Source organism: Temnothorax curvispinosus, unplaced genomic scaffold (assembly GCF_003070985.1).
Source record: "Temnothorax curvispinosus isolate PA1 unplaced genomic scaffold, ASM307098v1 QBEX01012909.1, whole genome shotgun sequence".
Taxonomy (NCBI): Eukaryota; Metazoa; Arthropoda; class Insecta; order Hymenoptera; family Formicidae; genus Temnothorax; species Temnothorax curvispinosus.
Genome location: NW_020222689.1, coordinates 62,173 through 76,829, shown reverse-complemented (window position 1 = coordinate 76,829; position 14,657 = coordinate 62,173). Strand labels below are relative to the sequence as shown.

The window sequence follows — 14,657 nt, the reverse complement described above, 5'->3', positions numbered from 1 at the left end:
TACTACAACATACCTTTTGCATACACAATATATTTTTCGTTAATGCCTCTACTTTCTTGTAGTTTAAATAATTTATTTATTGTTGTTATTACAACTATATTATACATAGTTGAGGCGCTATTTATCCACAAATTTCTAGTCGGTTTAACAAAAAAAATTCTAGTTGTTGGTATATATACAAATTTTTTCTCTGAGTGTATGAGTATTTTTGAGTGGTAAAGACGTGCTATGTGCGACATCGGTCCAATGCTACGTGCCAGTATCGAGCCAGTATCGAGCCGACACTGATTTCAGATATTCACCCAACATAAAAAAAAATTTTTTTTTTAATTTAATTTTATTTTTTAACTAAATTTGTTTCTTAAGATGCAGTCTATGATTATAAATATTTTCTCGTATTTAAAAACACATATAAAAACACACTTACCTTGGTGGGATTCGAACTCGGGACCTCTAGATCGTGAGCCAACTGCCTTACGTGGTAGACTACTTCTTAATTTGATATAAATGTTATATATAATCTACATATGTCATAACTAGCGCAAATATATAGTTTTTCAAAAATTATCTTAAGAAACAAATTCAGTTTAAAAAGAGTAATAAAATTTTGAATTAGACATATGATATAATATTTCTTAATGTCGGGTGAATGTCAGAAACCATTGCCGGATTATTACGAAATTTTGTGTTCGTAAATATATTTATAAAGTTAAAACATCCTTATCAAATCCTTACAAGGGCCTTATTAAATAAAAATAAGAAAATCTTTCTTATGGAATCTCTAATAAATAATGATCGGGACCTCATTAGGTTAAAATAAGGAAACCTTTCTTATGGCATCCCTAATAACTAATGATCGGGGCCTTATGTTATGAAAGACTATCCCTAACAAATTTTTACACGGGATATTGCACTTATAGAAGCGTTCAATGCAAATTTCTCGCGAATATTTGAATATTACATCGTACCACTTATCTATATTTTAGTGAAGAATAAATAGTTTAAGTACTAAAACATTTAACCCTTACGGTACACTTTGAAAAGGTTTTTAAGTTTGTAGAATAAATGTACTTCAATTTAGAGATAAGGAGGAGATAAGGAGTGGGAGTCATTCAGAATTTATGAGAAATTTTGATGGATAGAAATCGAGCTGACTCTAAATCTCCCTGTATATACCATAAGGGTTAAAATCGGGCGCAATCCGCGGGTATTTTCTTGTGAGTAAAAAAGGAACGTATCGTCACTCATCAATTAAAAAATGAGTATTAAAAACGGACAACTTACTTCGTTCTTATCCTTGTGAGTAAAAAAAGAACGTATTAACGTGTTGTCACTCATCGATTGAAAAACGAGTATTAAAAACGGACAATCTATTTAAAAATACTCATACGCATACTCGCGTATACTCATCATGTTCTTTCGCAGTACTCTGCGCGTGCTTGAGAGTGCAAGAAACGGACACAAAAATGATAAAACGGGCTAAAAACGATCTATATGACGTGTAAAAGCGGTGAAATATTTTTGTAAGGGATTGCGCATGTTACAACGTACGCTTCGTGAATTCGTGTTTCAGAATGGTTTAAAAAAATATTTCAGCAATGAGTAAGTAAAAATTGTAACATCATAATTTCTAAAATACTAGGAAATATAATAATGAATTTAAGTGATGTATAATATTCAAGATTTGTGTGTGTAACATGTATAAAGTATAATATAATTTTTCTGCTAGTATAAAAATGTAATAATTTTAAATTACGTAATGCAACTTATTAGAATATTTATTAATAATAATATCGTTAAATTTTATAGTCCTTCTTATGGAATGGAAGATATTAAAGCTTTCTGGATTTCTATGCAAGCTGCTTATGACGAGCAGGATGTAATGTATTTAAATTTAAAAAGAGACAATGGAGGCTTGGATGACGCGAGAGCATTATCCTGTGATGAATGTTACGCAAAATAAGACTCACTTCATAGTAACAACAGAGAGTACAAGTACAAAGGAAAGCGAAAATGAGTGGTGGATATCTTATTATATCGCAATGGTGATGGAGGAAAGTAATTTTCCTTCATCCAAGTCAATGCGGTATGTTTCGATGAGTATAGATCACTTTGTACATGTGAGTGAAGATTGGGTTATAGTTAATTTACAACAAATAGGTACGTATTAAGTGAGAAATATAATGTGTTTACATACGTTTAGTATGTATACGAGTACATTTTGCATTTGTATTGCTCTATCTTATTTAACAAATGCGAAAAATTCTTGTGTAAAGTCTATGTGCATTTTATGCAATATTTAAACATAGCATGCAAAATACTGTATAGGATAACTCGGGGGAATACGCCACACTTAACAAAAATTTGATTTTTTAATTTTTCTTTCTCTTTGAAGTTTTTTTGCATACTGGTCTCCTTTTTCCTTCTTTTATCTGTCATTTGTACATGACTTTAATCAAATATTTTAATTGCTTACCTACTATTAAAAAGAAAGAAGTACAAAAGTGTTGCAAAATGGCATATTATATCACACGTGCGTGGAAAGTGACCCATTACGCGCGCGTCCATCTGTGCGACAAATAGCCAATTCCATCATCATCATCATCCATTGGCGCTACAGCTCGGGGTGAGCCTTGGCCTGCACTACTATGTCCCTCCACTCATCTCTATCTTCAGCTTTTCTTCTCCAATTGACAATAGAAAGCTTTCTTATATCTCTCTCCAGCTCGTCCCTCCAACGCGCTCTCGGTCTTTCGCGACTTCTCGTCGACATGCACGTTGCCTCGCTTATCCTTCTTGGTGCCCTCTCTGCGTCCATTCGCACCACGTGCCCTGCCCATCTCATTCTTTGCGCCTTTATAAACTTTACTACGTCTTCACCCTCCATCAGATCCAGCAATTCATGATTGTATCTGATACGGTATTCTTGATTCTCGTCTTTGATTGGTCCAAAGATTCTTCTAAGAATTTTCCTTTCAAACACTCTTAGTTTTCCTTTATCCGTGGCAGATATTGTCCACGTCTCAGCATTATAACATAAGATGGGCCTGACAATAGTCTTATATAGTTTCAGCTTACATGCCCTAGATATTAATCTCGATTTAAATATCTTGTTAAGCGAGAAGACTGCTTTATTGGCGTTCATAATTCTATATGCGATTTCATCTTGCATTCTGTTCCTGTCATTGATGTTTGCCCCTAGGTAAACGAAGCTCTTGACTGCCTCGAAATTATAATTACCTATGGAGATGTTTTTCTTTCTTGGCAGTTCCTTCCTAGAGACTCTGAGATATTTGGTCTTGCCTTCATTTATTGTCAGTCCAACCCTTCTTGTCTCTTCTTCCAGTCTCTCAAAAATCTCAACCATTTTGCGCATATCTCTTGCTACTATTGCCACATCATCCGCGTAGGTATATATTTGATACGATTTATTTAATATGTGGCCTCTTTGAAAGAGATTTTTAATTGCACTATGTAAGATACTAGATTAAATATCGTCGCCGATAGCTCGTCTCCCTGCCTCACCCCCGTCATTATGTCAAATGCGTCCGTTGTTGTTCCCTGCAGCAATACTTTCGCCTTCGTGTTCGTCAGGGTCATCATGACTAGATTTGTAAGTTTTTGAGGTATACCAAGGTCAGAGAAAATTTTAACTATCTTTGACCTGTCAATAGAATCAAAAGCTTGCCTGAAGTCAATGAAAAGCATATGCAGGTCAATTCCATATTCTGTACATTTTTCAAGTGCTTGCCTGATTGTGAATATATGATCGATAGTGGAGCGGTTTGGTCTAAATCCACATTGGTAATCAGTTACCTTTTTTTCCACGTAATCCTTAAGCCTATTATTTATGAGCTTTGAAAGTATTTTATATGTTACATTAAAGAGAGTTATTGGTCTGTAGTTATTACACGCCGCTCTTTCACCCTTTTTATGTATTGGTATTATGATATCTCTAGCCCACTCTTCAGGCATATTCTCAGACTCCCATATATTCACAATAAGGTTATATATTTTCTTATGGCAAGTCTCTCCCGCGTGCTTAATTAATTCCGCCGTTATTGAGTCCTCCCCGGGAGCCTTCATATACTTCAATCCTTTTATGGCTTTGCAGAATTCTTCGTAGTCAGGCAGATCGCTTTCTTCATCATCGCAGTTGTCATTGCTGGTGTTATTTGGCGCTGCCCTTTCTTCCATCTCTTCATCTCTTCGGCTAAAAATATTCTCATAGTACTCTTTCCAACGGTTCGCAATCTGTTTTTCTTCTGTTAGCATCTTTCCACGTTCATCTTTTATGTTAAGTAGTCTGGGTTGATATCCAGTCTTCTCCTATCTAGTCATCTCATACATTCCACGGATATTACGCTTTTCATGCAGTTCATTGATTTCCTTCAGTTTTTTATTCATCGCTTCCTTCTTCTTAAGTCTGCAAAGCTTTTTCGCTATTCTTCTTTCCTCTTTATAGGCTCTTCGTGCTCCTCTGGTATTTCTTTGTAGCGCCGCTCTCCTTGCTTCATTTTTAGCCTTTATCGCATTTCTGCACTCTTGATCGAACCATTCCTCATTACGACCGCGCTGTTTTTCTCCGATAGCTAATTTCGCGGCTTTAGTGATTGCTTCCCTTATGGCTTCCCATGTCCGTTTTATGTCCTCTCCACTTTGGGACTCCTCATTTATTTTCTTCCTAAAAGTATCCCCTACTACTTTTTCAACTTTTAGTCGCCCTACGTCCCATTTTAGTCTCTTCTTCCTTTTATCTTTATTGGAGCCGAATATTTTCTGCCTTACCTTGACCTTTACAAGGTAATGGTCACTATCACAGTTTGCATGTCTGCACACTCTGACATCAAGAATGCTAGATCTTCTTCTTCTGTTTACGAGAACATGATCTATTTGATTTGTCGTTCTTCCATCCGGTGCCCTCCAGGTTCCCTTGTGTATATCTTTATGAGGAAAGGATGTGCTCATTATTCTTAAAGCTGTACTCTCCGCCAGCTGACACAGCCTAAGTCCATTAGAAGATGTTTCGTCATGCAGAGAATGCATGTCCGTGACTGTCCTTACAAAATCCTCTTTCCCTATTTTAGCATTAAAATCTTCCAGTAATACCAATGTGTCGTATTTATTTATGCTCTCGCAGGTTCTTTCTAGCATATGATAAAATAGCTCCGTTTCCTCCTCCTCACTATCCTCCGTGGGCATATATGGGTGTTTCTACGTAAATAGCGTTTTTTCAGATTGCAAATCTCTCAATTTCAAACATACCTAAAAAAAATTTTTTTTTCCTGTTTTTGAGTGAATATAGAAGCAGAAACATACCCTGAAAGCCAGCGTACTACAACATCAAAAACCTGAAAGTAATGGCTTATTCATCAGTGATCTGGTAAAGTGCGGTAATGAGTCGACTTTGCATGTCTAGTAAAATATTGAATTACCTCAACAATGAGTGATTTTGAGAGGAAATGTCAAAAAAATTCCTAAAATTACTTATTTCCGAGATAAATTCACAATTAGCAAAAAATTTAATTTGATAAATGCCGGTTTACCATTTTTGACACATTTTCTAGAGCGACTCCACATCGTGGAGTCGCTTTTTTAATCATCTGTAAATATAAAAATCATTTTATTTCAACGTTTTTTACCGTGTTTGATTTTATTTCAACGTCAAACCCATGAATGACCAGGTGAATGACATGCCAGTAGACTAACATTTCATGGTTGAATTAATCTCACTTTCTCCTGAATTGACGTAAACCAATTTCCATTAAAAATCAAGTTTAGCCTACCGAATATCATCAGAATTTTACCACTAGAAGGAAAAATTTACTGCGATATAATAAAAAAAGATGTGCCAGGCAAATGACGCGTAATTTTATGACATACCTTTTCTCAAGTGAAATACACGATTACGATTGTATCACGCTCAAAACAACCAACCACCAACAATGTAAACAACACACCTGATGTCCAATTCTTGAAATCTCCACACCAGACTCCCATTGAATCGATGCAACATAGCGGAACCGCGGTAAAATTCAAAATGTGCAATTTTACTCCATATGTCCGGACCAAGTTTGAAGCCGGTTTTTTCGGTTCCAAAGGGAGATTTATGTTTAATAATGATGTTAAAATCTTAGTTCTATATTATGATTGAATGAACATGGGAAATTTTTAATTGAGTTTGCAATTGGAGGGAGTAAGTGTAACTGGAATAGAGAATTTTCGACAATGGACAGGCCAGGTAACTGACATTTTTAGGAGTTTCTGTATGTTTCCATTGGATAAGCCACTCCCCAATTAGCAGATTATTGTGCGATACTTCAAATACGATGCAGTAGTGAACTTTCACAACGCTTGCTTACCCTCCTCTCAATCATGAACATATAACAAGCTTGGACAGTAAAAAACGCTATTTACGTAGAAAGGTTATTGAATTTTCTTTTTACCCTAAGCTTACAGATTCTCTCACTAACTGGCTCAAATCCCAAGATCTTGTTTTTCATATCCTTATTTACCCAGAAACCTGTTCCTTTCTGACCAGCCTTATTTGGGGTTCCGCTGTAGTAGATCGCGAACTCCTTCCTCTTTATTTTCCCGGCATCCTTCCACCTTACTTCCTGTAAGGCTACGATATCGAAGTTAAACTTGCTGCGCTCCTCAGCCACTTTTTTCATTTTTCCAGCCTGTAGCAGAGTTCTTACATTCCATGTTCCAAGAGACAAGACATTTTCCTTTTTTGAGTTCCGGGTTTGGTTTACCAAAAATCCGTCCGTCATCCGAGGCTGTAGTAGTGTGCTCATAACAATATTATTTCGCTAGGTGGGTTGTCAGCCCAACGCTAACTAGACTCTGTATTTAAACCCCCAAAGTCAGGGTGACTCAGTTATTTCCCCGGCACTGGGCCGCCAAAGCCTCTTCTGCGAGAGCAGGGACCACCGAGTCATCGACGGCAGGCGAGGTTGACATTTGGCTCGTAGAGGCTATATATTACGCATCACGAACCCTTGGTCTCCTAGCCAATTCCATACACGAGTCAAAACAGTGCGGTAATGTAACATTACCGTACTGTTTCGACTCGTGTGTGGAATTGGCCATCCGTCGCACAGATGACGCGCGCGCAATAATGGGCCACTTTCCACGCACTTTGTAATATAAAATAGGGTGTGTAACACGTGCGGGTTGAGAATTGTACACGCGTGCGGGTGATCGCACTCGCCTTCGGCTCGTGCGTCCACTCCGCACTCGTGTCCAATTCGCAACTTCCCACACTTGTTACACAAATAACTATTACCCAACCATGTAGGTAATATGCCACATAGTATAAAATAATATAAGGGAGACCGGTGCTAACTCGACACTATTTTTTCAAAAACAATTTTTAATATTTAATTAAAATTTTTAAGCAAATTTAATGGTATATATTTAAAGAGTGTTCCTTTAGGTACAAAATTGATTCAAAAAGTTTTGCTGTACGTCGCTTTGTTTTGCCGCTAGGAAAGGAAAAGTGACGCGAAGACAAATTTTTGAATTGAAAAATGCCGGGGTAAACTCGACACTCCGCCGGGGCAAACTCAACACTTTGTCTGATCGACACAATTTGATCTGGAACTTATTTTTTACTGTCTGAAAATGAAAATACATTATTTATTGTGTATTTAAAAAGTACAAAAATTCGGAATAAAGTAACGAGAACAATCATTTAAAATAATGAGAACAAAAATTGTTGAACTTTCAATTATCTTCATCTAAACTCATGTCTGAAAAACAATTAATGCAGGTAAACTCGCGATCGGACGTGCGCATACATTTGTCATGAGCCATACGGCTGCATAATAAGCATCGTTTGTTACTGGGAACCGACGAAACGGTGCGCGGCGTGGTGTTGACTTTGCCCCGGACGTCGTTTTTCACTTTTGTCACTTCAAAAACATGAAAATTTTAAAAATATCCAAAAACGATTATCGGATCCCCATATAGAGTATCAAATTTCCCATGAAAATCACTTACATATGGGTTTGCAAGAGTAAAGCTCGATGAAAGAGTAGAAATTTTCGAGATCAGAAAAATTACTTTTTACCATCAAAAACGCTTATGTCGCGCTAAGAATTACACCATAACTCAGAAGTCATCAAATCCCGTTGATAGTACTAGCACATAAAGACGCATTTACAGTAGGAAAGACAAGTTTCTACGATAGATTTAAATTAGCAAAAAGTCTAGTGTCAAGTTTGCTCCGATGTCGAGTTAGCCCCGGTTTCCCCTACTACATACAAATATGTAGTAATTTAACTTCAAAAGTTACTTTATTTATAAAAACAGTACAAATAGTCTTTAAAATAAGTCAGTATAATCAGTACAAATAGTTTTTAACATAAAAATAAAATTTTAAAATTAAATTGTAATGTTAAAATTATTGTAATATTGGATTGTAACAATTAAAATAAAAATAATTTGTTAAGATTAGTTCAGGATTTGGTAGATTAGTTACCAATTTCTGTAAAAAAAAAAAAAAAAAAAAAAAAAAAAAAAAAAAAAAAAAAAAAAATTACTAAAATTTCTATAACTCAAAAACTGATTAATTAAATTTTAAAAAATTATGTATGAAATAAAGGTAGAAATAATTGAAGAATATAACAGAATTAATAAAAACTGCTAATAATAAAGAGGTTACCAATTTCTGTTTAAAAAAAATCTACGTGATTGCTCTAATTTTCGCAAATTTTGAGATATCAAGCCAAATACAACACCAATCTATCTTTAATGATACTTTATTTATAAGAAAAAGTGTGCAAGTAGAAACTTGCACATTGCTTCCTCAAAGTTTTTAAGTGTGCAAGTAGAAACTTGCACATTGCTTTCTCATATTATAGTTTTTAAATGTGCAAGTAGAAACTTGTGTACATTGCTTCCTCATAGTTTTTAAATGCGCAAGTGGAAACTTGTACATTGCTTTCTCATAGTTTTTAAGTGTGCAAGTAGAAACTTGTTTAAGTGAGCAAGTAGAAACTTGCACATTGTTTTCTTATAGTTTTTAAGTATGCAAGTAGAAACCTGTATAGTATATTGCTTCTTTTATAAAAAAGCCTGTTTTTTTAATGCATAATTATTAGTAGATATTTATTAATTTGGCTTTCTCACAGAGGAAGCAATGTATAGGTTTCTAATTGCACACTTAAAAACTATAAGAAAGCAATGTGCGAGTTTCTACTTGCTCACTTAAACAAGTTTCTACTTGCACATTTAAAAACTATGAGGAACCAATGTGCAAGTTTCTACTTGCACACTTAAAAACTATGAGGAAGCAATGTGCAAGTTTCTACTTGCACACTTTTTTTTATAAATAAAGTATCATTAAAGATAGATTGGTGTTGTATTTGGGTTGATATCTCAAAATTTGCGGAAATTAGAGCAATCACGTAGATTTTTTTACACAGAAATCGGTAACTTTTTTATTATTAGCAATTTTTATTAATTCTATTATATTCTTCAATTATTTTTACCTTTATTTCATATATAATTTTTAAAAATTTAATTAATCAGTTCTTGAGTTATAGAAATTTCAGTAAACTTTTCTGTTTTTTTTTTTACAGAAATTGGTAACTAATCAACCAAATCCAGAACTAATCTTAACGAATTATATATGAAATAAGGGTAGAAAAAACTGAAGAATATAATAGAATTAATAAAAATTGTTAATAATAAAGGAGTTACCAATTTCTGTTAAAAAAAGCAGTCAAGTTTATTGAAATTTCTATAACTCAAAAACTGATTAATTAAATTTTAAAGAATTATATATAAAATAGGGGTAGAAAAAACTGAAAAATATAATAGAATTAGAAATAGATCGATATCTCAAATATTGAGAAAGCTATAGCGTAAACACGCTTTTCTAAAAAATGAAAATCCCCTTAAAATCCGTACCTGCCGACGGATTTTAATAAAATTGGAGGAGAACATACTTTCTATGATACTTTATTTGTGTGCAAAACTTCAACTCGGTATCTAAAAAATTGTAGAAGTATAGATGCATGTACAAAAATTCGTACACACACACATACATACATACTCCAGACATTTTCTACTAATATAATTTCTCGAATATTAGAATTAAACAGGCAATAAGAGCCAAGCGTGGTTACAACCGCTAAAATTTATTACATGTCAATAAAGTGTCAATTACAAAATTACGTACGTTTCGACCCTTTTTTTGGGTCATCCTCAGCGCGTTGTGTACACATTACATCCCTGGTAACCATATCCGATAGAAAACGATTAAAAACGGCTATATCTGTATCGTTTTTAATCGTATCTTATCGGTTCTATCGTTGCATATTTAGAAGACAGATAAAACATTAATCGAATCGAATCGGTTTCTATCGTTTTAGGTCCGAATAAGAAAATAACTATACAAATTTTATAGTTATGAATCGTTTTCTATATGTACAATTATTGCCCGTCTGAATCAATCGTATATACACGATATAATATGTATCGTTATTTATGGTAATAATTTTACCGTATGCATTAATACAGATATATAAGAATAAAATGATAGACATCTTATCGATATTTATATGACTTAACCGAACCGATACATCTATCGTTTCTTATCAGGATTTTCTGACATACAACTTATCATCTTTTTTATGGCAGCAAATCGGTTCGTTTTCTATCGTATATTAATGATATAAATTGAATCGTTTGAAAACCTTCTATTTTGTATATGTTTGTATAAAGTTAAAACGATATAATAGACATCTCGTCGATATTTATACGACTTAACCGAACCGACAGATCTATCGTTTCTTATCAGGATTTTCCGACATACAACTTATCATCTTCTGTACGGCAGCAAATCGGTTCGTTTTCTATCGTATATTAATGATATAAATTGAATCGTTTGAAAACCTTCTACTTTGCATATGTTTTTATAAGGTTAATACGATAGACATCTCGTCGATATTTATACGACTTAACCGAACCGACACATCTATCGTTTTTTATTAGGATTTTCCGACTGACAATCATCTTCTGTACGGCAGCTAATTGTTATCTATCGTATATCAACGATATTAACCGAATTGTTTAGAAGCAGCAGACGGAAAAAATTTTTATAAAAATCATATTTTGTGAATACCCAGACAGCACCAAGTCCAAAATCGGGACATAACACGTCTTTTAGATGCTTTTTAGACGTCTTATGTCCCGCTTTTGGACATGCGTGCTGTCTGGGTATTCATAGAAATTTTTCGATTTTCATACATCTAATAATTCAGATATATGAAAAACTATGAATAACTACAATTTTTTATACTTTTTCACAGAAAGCTATGGATTTTTATGAAAAATTAAGTTGAATATACTAATTTCTACGCGTGCTGTTTTTACGCCAGAAGAGCTGAATCAATTTTGATACTTTTTTATTAGAAAATTATGAAAAATAATTTTAACTATATATGTTAGATAAACTTTCACGGAATTTTTAATAATAAATTAAACCCCAGTCTGTAATTAATCTTAATTTATTAAAAATATATTTTATATAAGTGTACAAATATGAAGAATTATGAACAGATACATTTTGTTTTTTTAACTGATAATTAAAGTAATATATTAATATATAGTTATAATGTTTCAAATTGGTTCGGCATTGTACAAAAAAATTTGTCACATTTTATTTCGACGACCACAAGTTTACGTTTTATCAGCTGAATCGGAATTATTTTTTCATCTTGTGCTTCGCTAGTAACTTGTAACATATGATTTATTCTTAATTGATTATAGACCGCAGGCATGGTTGTCAGAACTTTACAAACGACAAAGCAACATTTATTTACAATAATAAAATTTAATATTTCGATAATTGTATCATCGTCTAATTGTACTACAGAGAATCGTTGGTTTTAATAGTTTTACTGTAGTGGAGCACAATTCCGCTAAATATGCACCTTTCATATACATGTACCTCTTTATTATTCATGAAATTCTTCTAATAGTTACTATGACACTTTAACAAGCTATAATATTTATCCGCATTTTGTACTAATTTTGGAGCACCTGAAAAGCACCTCCCAAGTATTTTGCAACGTGAGTTTCTCATAGAATACCGTAAATAAACGATTCACTAATTATATTAAAAACGATAGAAACTGATATATAGCTGATAAGATATTTACGATAAGATTCCAAGTATTTTGTAACGTGAGTTTCTGATAGAGTACCATAAATAAACGATTCACTAATCATATTAAAAACAATAGAAACTGATGTGCAGCTGAGAAGACATTTACGATAAGATTCCAAGTATTTTGTAACGTGAGTTTCTGATAGAATACCGTAAATAAACGATTCACTAACCGTATTAAAAACGATAAGAAATTTTTTTATCGTTTTCTATCGGAGATGGTTACCAGGGTTCCCTTATTAGTCTTCTCACCCCTCTGCCCGTCGGGAAGTGAATTCCTTCGTCGGCTCGTAGTTTGTTCCTCGACGTCCATCGTAGAGTTGCCTTCCATAAATTTCTGAAAGGCCGTATCAAATTGTTGTTCCGTAACATCGACTCTCTTTCGTTTATACGTATTTCCGGATGTTTCGTCTTCGGGAGCTCGCGGGTTACCGGGCTTCAACAAGGGATCTAAAGGATCCGCCATGCAAACACTTCTAATATATCGAAAAGATTTTTAATAGCTCCCCCTCCGAGAGGGGAGCGTAAAAGCAACAAACAAAATAAGCGGCCTCAAAAAGAAAGCCAGTCAGGCACTAGAAGCAAACTCCCCAGTAAAACAGGTACGTCGCATCTGCGTCGAATCTACGTAATACGTGGATGGAGATTTATCTACGAGTTATCCACGTAGATTCAACGTTTCTTTTTCATCGTCAAAATCGAAGAACCTTATTCGCGTGGATTCAACGTTTCTTTTCTATCGCTAAAATCGATGTACCTTATCCACGTAGATTCAACGTTTCTTATCCATCGCCAAAATCGAAGTACCTTAAAATTATCCGTGTGGATTCAACGTTTCTTTTCTATCGCCAAAATCGAAGTATCTCATCCGCGTAGTATCAATGTAGATTTTGCGTAGATATTTTCACTGTTCTACTGACAGATAATTTATCAATCTCAGGAGACATTGATGTTGTTAATCGCAATTAATATAGCTAAATGGAACGTTTTAATGAATAATTAATGAAAATGATAGTAAGACATTTTAAAATTAAAGAATTTTATTATGTCGTAAAAATACAAAAGTTATGTGTTATAATAATAATCAGTTTTTAAACTGAATTTGTTTCTTAAGATGATTTTTTAAAAATTATATATTTGCGCTGGTTATGACATATGTAGACTATATATAACACTTACATCAAATTAAGAAGTAGTCTACCACGTAAGGCAGTTGGCTCACGATCCAGAGGTCCCGAGTTCAAATCCCACCAAGGTAAGTGTGTTTTTAAATTCGAGAAAATATTTATAATCATAGACTGCATCTTAAAAAACAAATTTAGCTATAAAATAGTAATAAAATTTCGATAAAAATAATTTTTTTATGCCGGGTGAATATCGGAAATCAGTGTCCTCTAGTATTAAGAGGTTTTACTTTATTTCAATGAGACCAGATAATTCAAGATACGTCTCACTTTCACATAAGTGTCGCATTACCATACAAGATACATTTTCGTCTAAATAATTATTGTAAGATAGAGACGTTTATATATATATATATATATATATATATATATATATATATATATATATATATATACAATATCAAGAAAGGGATCCATTCCGATTAATTGGTTTATTATTGACATTGTTTTTAATACAGCTGAACTTCTTGTAACCAAAAAGGGAAAGTTTTTATGTCATATATGCATGTATTACACTTAATTCAAACTGCGTTTAGCTATTCTGTTGTACGAATACTGGTAAGGTTTTGTGGCAGTTTTCCTTACCCTTGCAACAAATGTTGGTATTCATTGAATTTCTGCCATTTAAAAGTTTCTTTCAATAAATAAATCACGGTACACAAATTTCTCTCTCCATACACGGTTTCGTTATATTTGTTCCTTTCTCATCTAAATCACGAGGCCAGGCTCGTGCGCGAGCTTGTTTTAAACAACTTTACTTGTATGTTCACAATGACTTTACTATGTACGTTTCAGTTATTTGGGAAGGTTATGTCTGAGTATCGCTGTGGTAATTCACGAGTGTTTCTGCGCGCCGCGAGATATCGTTAAGATCATGTGAGAAATAAGAGGACTCTAGTGGAAAAGACATACAGAATGATTGGGGAATAAGGAGAGTGTTGGCAATAGTCGTGCGGGAATGATTCCCGAACTCATTCCCGCACCGCTTCGAGTGGGGGAAATCTCAAGTGTGGAATTGGCTATTTGTCGCACAGATGACGCGCGCGGAATGGGCCACTTTCCACGCTTTCTTTGATGACGACAGACCAAATACGCCGCCGCAAGTAGACAAAAACATAAATGAGTGCGGCCCAGAAATTACCAAGGACGAGGTTGTCCACATAAAAGAAAAACGGAAAAGCCACTGGCCCAGACAGCGTATATGCTGAAGTCATCAAACTGATAGCCGACCGATAAGAGACTAGATTTACTGATCGCACTTTTCAATGCGATTTATAGATCAGGTAATA

At 34.1% G+C, this 14,657-nt stretch overlaps 1 protein-coding gene across 1 annotated transcript; it reads right to left on the bottom strand.

Moving 5' to 3' along the window:
- Positions 1 to 4,329: 4,329 nt before the first annotated feature.
- Positions 4,330 to 12,650, bottom strand: LOC112462893 (craniofacial development protein 2-like). The gene is made up of 4 exons (XM_025028959.1): positions 12,411 to 12,650; positions 6,474 to 6,683; positions 5,547 to 5,603; positions 4,330 to 5,214 (listed from the first exon to the last, which is right to left on the bottom strand). The coding sequence occupies exons 1-4, from the start codon at positions 12,648 to 12,650 to the stop codon at positions 4,330 to 4,332; spliced, it is 1,392 nt and encodes a 463-aa protein (XP_024884727.1).
- Between the last annotated feature and the right edge of the window lie 2,007 nt (positions 12,651 to 14,657).

Excerpts from the sequence above, each read along its gene's own strand:
- LOC112462893 (XM_025028959.1), bottom strand. The coding sequence starts at position 12,650 with ATGGCGGATCCTTTAGATCCCTTGTTGAAGCCCGGTAACCCGCGAGCT. Across the intron at positions 5,604-6,473 it reads AGATCTTGGGATTTGAGCCA|ATGATTAAAAAAGCGACTCC; the intron begins GTTAGTGAGAGA and ends TTATATTTACAG. Across the intron at positions 5,215-5,546 it reads TAGAAAATGTGTCAAAAATG|AAACACCCATATATGCCCAC; the intron begins GTAAACCGGCAT and ends CTATTTACGTAG.